This window comes from Zerene cesonia, unplaced genomic scaffold, assembly GCF_012273895.1.
Source record: "Zerene cesonia ecotype Mississippi unplaced genomic scaffold, Zerene_cesonia_1.1 Zces_u001, whole genome shotgun sequence".
Taxonomy (NCBI): domain Eukaryota; kingdom Metazoa; phylum Arthropoda; class Insecta; order Lepidoptera; family Pieridae; genus Zerene; species Zerene cesonia.
The window spans coordinates 4,067,385-4,074,526 of record NW_024045131.1 but is presented as its reverse complement, the minus strand read 5'-3'; the positions used below and the strand labels follow the sequence as shown (position 1 = coordinate 4,074,526).

At 41.8% G+C, this 7,142-nt stretch overlaps 1 protein-coding gene across 1 annotated transcript in view; it reads left to right on the top strand.

The window, feature by feature from the left end:
• Positions 1–7,142, top strand: part of LOC119838101 (codanin-1) — a 12,897-nt gene that overhangs the window by 3,852 nt on the left and 1,903 nt on the right. Inside the window, exons 5-14 of the mRNA XM_038363913.1 lie at positions 454–551; positions 1,072–1,178; positions 1,667–1,869; positions 2,645–3,142; positions 4,012–4,191; positions 4,313–4,568; positions 4,806–4,948; positions 5,624–5,789; positions 6,181–6,333; positions 7,080–7,139. Of these exons, the coding sequence (XP_038219841.1) occupies positions 454–551; positions 1,072–1,178; positions 1,667–1,869; positions 2,645–3,142; positions 4,012–4,191; positions 4,313–4,568; positions 4,806–4,948; positions 5,624–5,789; positions 6,181–6,333; positions 7,080–7,139 (1,864 nt within the window). The remainder of the gene's footprint in view (positions 1–453; positions 552–1,071; positions 1,179–1,666; positions 1,870–2,644; positions 3,143–4,011; positions 4,192–4,312; positions 4,569–4,805; positions 4,949–5,623; positions 5,790–6,180; positions 6,334–7,079; positions 7,140–7,142) is intronic.

Here is a 7,142-nt window from a genome sequence, read left to right as displayed (position 1 = left end):
ACGCGCACACACAAACAAACGCGCGCGCACACACACACACACACACACACACACAAATACGCGCGCGCGTAGTCTTATCTTTATATATTTCAAAATACGTGACTACACACACAGTGTCATCTTTATATAATTTATCATTATTACAGTCTAATCTTAATATATAACATAATTGGTGACATACGGGCACTATCTTAAAAAAAAATAGATTCATCTGCATTATTTCACACAGTTAAAAAGTTATGAGGTAGCAAATAAGAAAAATAACGTTGAATCAAGAACCTTCTTTTGAAGACTGTGTAAAACGCAAGTATATTCTAGTTTTTAACGCGTTTTCCCTAGATAGAACTAGTTGTAACAGAGTTTAGTAATACTAGCTCTAACGAGGGAAAACGCGTTTAACCATAAGCGGGACTTATATTTCATAATATATAAATTAAACATTACCATTTCCAGGAATCGAAGCTGCACAAATTACAGCGCCGCCTAACGTGTCCCGCTGCGCCGGAGTCGCATCGTCTACCGCACTTCACCGACAAGGAGATGTTTTATAAGCGAGTATTTCGATTTAAAATTTCTTGTTTCATTAAAAAATATTTTTTCAGAGAGTATACAGTTAGATCATGGGGTGGGATTCGAACCCACCTCCATCGCCGTGCCATGACGACTGAATGTCAAACGACTATTAAGTGGTTTCACTTATGTAACATATAAAGACCATGTAACTGCGTCTGTTCTCCAAAAGACAACTATAGAAAGTACAAAAAGTGTTTGACTTTATAAAAATGAATTCAATTATTAAAAAAAAAACATTCATACTTAAACTTACAGTTACACTGAGATTTACCCTGAACAAACTTTCACAGACACTCACTCTCACGACTCTCTCACACACACGACACTTTCACTCACACGACACTTTCACACACACGACACTTTCACACACACGACACTTTCATACACACGACACTTTCACACACACGACTCTTTCATACACACGACACTTTCACACACACGACTCTTTCACTTATACTCACACTTATGCATACACTTATAATAATATTTAATTTTCAGAGAATTCATAATGCACGCTGACAATGAGAGCTTCCGAATTCATTTAAAGGACACCCTCGCTTCAGAAATAATTTCTCTCGACTCGAAGTCGCTTTGCAGTGAAAGTTGTAAGTAAATATTCGATCAATAATTTTCTAAATAATGTTAAGATTAATAAACACGGTAACTCAAACTCCACACTTTTTTTTAATCAATTAGACTTCTTGTAGAAGCACTTTTGAATCGTCTAACTCAGTTTTAACATTAGCCACCGGTCGAAATGCAGTTTCTACATTTAAAATCCAATTTAAAATGTTTAAGCTGTTATTAGTTACTACGTGTACGTCCCGGCTCCGCCCGGATATCAAGATACCTGTTTTATCCCAAGGATGAGCATTTAATCTGAATAAAAAGTATCCTATCACCGAAGTCAGCTCATACTTTGTCTGTATACCAAATTTCAACACACATTCAAACAAACAAACCTTCACATTTATAATATTAGTGTGAAGTGTGATTACTACTTATATTAGGATGATAACTGAAAAAAAAAAATTGAAAAACTAACAAAATTTCTATCCAGAGCAGCTAGTAATTGGCAATAATGGATTTCCAGCCAACGGTTCGGAGGTTTCGCGCGAATTCCTCCAAGTGTCCAAGAAGCTAGGCACCCTATCCAAGTTCCTGGGCTACCTGACGTCGCTGCCCTACACGCAGATGAGCGACCTCGCGATAAAAACGGGCGCCGCCGGGCTGCGGGACATGTACGGCGCGCCCAAGGAGAAGGTCTTGGAGAACAGTATCGCGATGAGGAACTATGTAAGTTGAGGTTTTCTTATGTTTGTTATATGTAGAAAAAATTTTTGAAACGTTTAATATAACCTGGTTTTCTTATTGTTTTAATTTTTTTTTGTGATGTACAAAAAAGTGTTTAAATAAAAACGGAATTGCCGTCTAATTGTCAAAATTAGGCATTAAATGGGACCTGGAACATGGAAGGCTTACAAATATATAAAGTATCATAAAAATCGGTTCACCCCGGTGAAAGTTCAGAGGTAACAATATGTATATAAAAATATATCGGACATAATCAAATTGAAAACCTCCTTCTTTTTTGAAGTCAGCTGAAAATTGGGGTAATTTGCGTATTTGGGAGTTGATGGTAACTTTACTATAGAAAATAAGCTAATAATATTATTGCAGTAATTATTTCAAAACGTTACAAAAAATAACTGTCTGAACGCCGCCTGTGTTTTTAACATACTTATGAAAAACACAAATTTTTTAAATGTACCCGCCGGGAATCGAAGTCATGAGCTTTGTTGTAACTCCAGAACCACTGTACCAAAGACGGTGAAAAAGAAAGATTTTTTTTTTATCTATACATTAGTATGCTGTTTATATATATTATAAAGCTGAAGAGTATGTTTGTTCGTTTTCTTTTGTTTGTTTGAACACAATAATCTCAGCAACTACTGGTCCGATTTGAAAAATTCTTGCTCATTTATTGAGCATGGCTATAAGGTTATATACGTACCACGGGCGAAGCCGGGGCGGACCGGCTAGTTTTTAATATTTTCAATAATATTTCCAGAGCCAACCGAACATCGACATTATAGGCCTCTTAAAAGCGGCCTACGAAAACAGCCGACTGTGCGTCACCCTGCCCTGGATAGTGCACTATCTATCGATGTTGGACTACACATCGCTGCGCACCAACTACTATCGACAATTGTTGAGAACCGTCCTGCACATACACGAGGACCGACTGAGGCACACCAACAGAACAACGGGTGTATATCTGAAGTCGATGCTGGGCTGGCTGTTCGACCTGCCCCACTTCCCCCGCGAGCTGCTCCACGACAAGCTGCGCGTCGCCGGCCGCCAGACCAGCGACGCGCCTCTCGACGCGATGGACCTCATAGACGAGGCGATGCTGCACGAGCTGTGCCCCTTCCTCAGAGACATCAACGTGCTGCTGTCCTGCAAGGGGACGGCGGAGAAGGGTGGCGGCAGTTTCAGGCACATAACGCCGGTGAATCTCAGCTTGAACAAGGAGGATAGGATGAGGTGCAAGGAGAGGGAGGTACAGGTGAGACGCTTGTGTTTGTGTTGTCTGTGTGAGAAAATGTTTTGTTTGTTCGCACTAACCTCGGGAACCAAAACCACAAATTAATGAAACTAATACAATAAACTTGACAAGTTAATACAATGAGAAATTTTGAAAGAATAGAAAAAATTTGGTCACGAGGCAGGATTCGAACCTGGGTTTTTTTTGCCTAACCGTAGCAACGCCTAGCCTCTCGGCCACCCGTGATCCTCCCCCGATTAGGATTTATAAAGCATTTCAATGCTATAAAACTAAAAATTAAAGTTAATACAAAACTAGACATTCGGCATACAGACAGGGACAGGGTATGAGCTGACAGGATACGTTTTACTTTTTACTCAAAGGAATCTCTATATAAACTACTACGAATTAAACGCGTGCGAAGCCGCAGTTAAAAGCAAGTGTATTATCTAATATATAAAATTCTCGCGTCACAGTTTTCGTTGCCATACTCCTCCGAAACGGCTTGACCGATTTTGATGTAATTTTTTGTGCTTATCAGGTATGTATGAGAATCGGACAACATCTATTTTTCATACCCCTAAATGATAAGAGTACGAGTTAGACGCCTCCTTGGTACAGTGGCAAACGCGTGAGCGTAGAACCGAGGGGTCCTGGGTTCGATTCCCGGTGCGGACAGTAAAAAAAAAATGTCTCGGTCTGGCAGGACACAGAAAGCTGATCACCTACTTGTCCCTAAAGAAAATCGATCAGTGAAACAGATGTATATCATCTGCCCCATACCCCACTAGGGGACACGGGACTTCACTTTTTTTTTTTAATTATAAGAGTAAGGCAGAACAGCGTTTGCCGGGTGCAGCTAGTTATAAATATGTATATTTCCACTTCAGGCGCGTCTCGAAGTGGAGTTCCTAAAGTCGCAGCCTTCGTCCACTCGGCGCGTTCTCGAAATGGTCGTCGAGCGGGTGACCTCCAGCTCCATAAAGGAGCTGGGCGGCTCGCTCGTGGCCGCGCGCAGGAGGTGCCGGGAGCTCGCGTGGAGGAGTGTGCACGGTGCCAAGGAGGACCGGGTGAGGGAGACAGACGTATAGAACGTGTTCTTTTGAACCGCAATTATCTAGGAAATATTAATAAACGCACAGATTATATATATAAGCCACCACATACCAATAAGAACCCATTTTTCCCCAGTCGGTCCAGCTGGCCAACCTGCAGCAGCTGTACCAAGACCAGCTGACCCATCTCCGAGCTTTGCCCACAAGCCACACGGCCACAATCCGAGAGCGCGTGGGCGCCGCGCTGACCGCTCTGCTGCCCACGCCCACGTCCACGGGCACGCCCACGCCCACGCCCACCCCCGTGACCACGGCCGCGCTGCAAGCGATCGCGGTCAAAGCCTGCACGGAGAGATTGGTTAAGTGGACGAACGAGCATTGGAACAGCACGGGTGTGTTGAGTTTGAGTTTGAGTTGGGGTCTGAGTTCAAACTCATTGAATATTCGAATGACGCTTAAATAAGTTTACTCAAAATTGAGTGTGGACCTCTTGGGAGTCAGCATCTTTTAAACTTGCGACAAACACAAAAATCACATTTGAATTGATTTGATTTAGAACCTCCTAATTTTGAAGTCGGTTAAAATATGTTATCTATTTTAACCGCCTTTAAGAAATGCTAATATTTCAGCCGTACTATGCAAGGACATAAACGAGGAGTTGAACACGCTGCTAGCGCTGGGTGAAAACTTCCAAACGCCCGCAACGGATCAACCGTCGCCGGACGAGTTTAACACATTCGATAGTCCGGCTTTCGCTATCATAGCTTTGAAGGTCAGTTTTTGTGTTTGGCTTTTTATTGTCATATTGTTTTTGGATGAATATTTCCATACAAGTTTGTACCTTACAGTTGAATCAATCTATCTATTAAAAAAAGCCCCGTTAAAATCTGTTGTATACTTTTAAAGATACATACATACATATATAGGGACGGAGCAACTTCGCTTTATACCCTGTAGTGATATTTTTTTTAAATTTTCTTTATTCGTTGTAACAAAGAGAAGAACAGTAAGAAGTCATACATAGTCCAGTCACTTACCATAGAAAATGGGTTAACCTCTTTTATATGAGACTTTTGGGACAGTTTTTAGAACGCCATAATAAAAGGTATTTACAGATATTTAGGTTTTTGTGTTTAGTTTTTTAGGATTGAAATGCTTTAGAAAAGAGACATTTTGAAAGAATAGAAAAACCTTGATCACGAGGCGCGATTCGAACCCGCGTATTTTTGCCGAACCGTAGCAACGCCTAGCCTCTCGACTAACCTTTTCCCGCCTCAGCGGTCTAATCTCTTCTACTCTTTCGGTTAGCGCGTAACCTAAAACGTGTTAAAATTTGTTCCAATCTTTAAAATTTCTCAAACATTTAATTTGTTTCCTCTCATTTGATGAGGTTAATCGTTTAATGAACTGGGCTATACGAGAGTACGGTGTGTGTGTGCGTGAGCAGGAGCAGATCTGCCAGGTGGCGGAGGGCGCGGGCGCGGCGGGCGCGGCGGGGGAGTGGGGCGCGGCGCTGCGGCGCTGCGCGCGCGCCACGCGGGGCGGAGCGCCGTGCCGCGCGCCCGCGCGCCGCGCCATCCTGCAGCTCAGCCTCGACTTCCTCGTCGTCTCCGGTGAGCGGGGCGCAGTCTGGTGCAGACACCAGCGAAGCTCTGATTGCGATTTGACGATTAATAACTTGTTTTTTATAGTTTATACCTATAAAATTTTGCAAAATTATCAAATAAATGTACACAATTAAAAAAAAAATCTAAAAAACACGCTTTTATGATGGAATTAACTTAATTATCCCACTTGCTCTTATACAGAGTATATATATGAGTGTATATATATATAAGTGAGTATAGTAAGGAAATTATTTAACCCAAGCGATCCTTATAAAATGAAATTATTGTGTCACGGGATCCTTAGTAAGTGTACAAAATTTGAATAAAATATGTCCGTTTGTAGTCAAAATTGAATCCAGGTGAAGCTAATAAAAACATGTAAATTGATAAATTTCAGTTAGCAAACATCCAGACCAAGTGACGGACCAAATCTTATCAATGCTCGAAGCTATATGGGACAACTGCTGTCCCGAACGACTGCCGGACTCGGAGAGCGAGGTAGAGGGGGAGAGAGGAGATCCTCTGGAGAGGAGCGGGAGTGAGAGTAAAGGTGAGTGGAGAAGACATAGTATCATTCAAGGAGAAACAGCCGACACCGATTCTAAGTCTTGTACCTATCCCAAATTCAGTTTAGTAGTGTGAAGGAAGAGAATACTTTCAAGATTTGCAATAATAACAACAACGTCATTGTCATTTTTTATCTCCTTGTTAATTTTGAAATCATCTGCACATAAAAAGTTATTACAGATCCGATAGAAGTAGTTATGTTATTTATAAACAAACTATATAAAACAGGACCAATGTCAGAGCCCTGAGGAACACCCGAAAATTAAAAACGCTTAGAGTTTCGTCGGTTTGTTGAAACAAATTAATTTCGATTAGTAAGATAGTTCTTGTTGTATATGTGTGCGTGGCTGCGTCCGCGCCTATGTTCGATTGATTAATTAAAGCAGTGCGAATCAAGCCTTCGAGCGTTTCACTTGTCCCCTACTTACGTACTTAACAGTTCTTAAACTAATTTAATAAGCTTTCGCCAATGCCGTACAGATTAAATACTTTTTACTAACTACTAGAATAATCAAATGTAATCAGAATTGACAGAATTTCATTGCTCTGCAAAAGGATTTCGAGTTTGGGTTATATCAGTGTCTTCGGTATAACATGTGTGGTGGGTGGATGTATAACAAGTAGGAGCCGGAGGCTCGTTTCCTTTTCCTCTCCCTTTCCCGTCCTTTCCCTGTCGTATCTGTATATGTCTGTGAATGTAGTACAACAGTTTCCGCACGTGTCCGGCAGACGAGTCGAGCCTGTCGCCGTTCGCGCGGCTGCTGAGCCCGCGCAACGTGTGCGCGCTCGGCG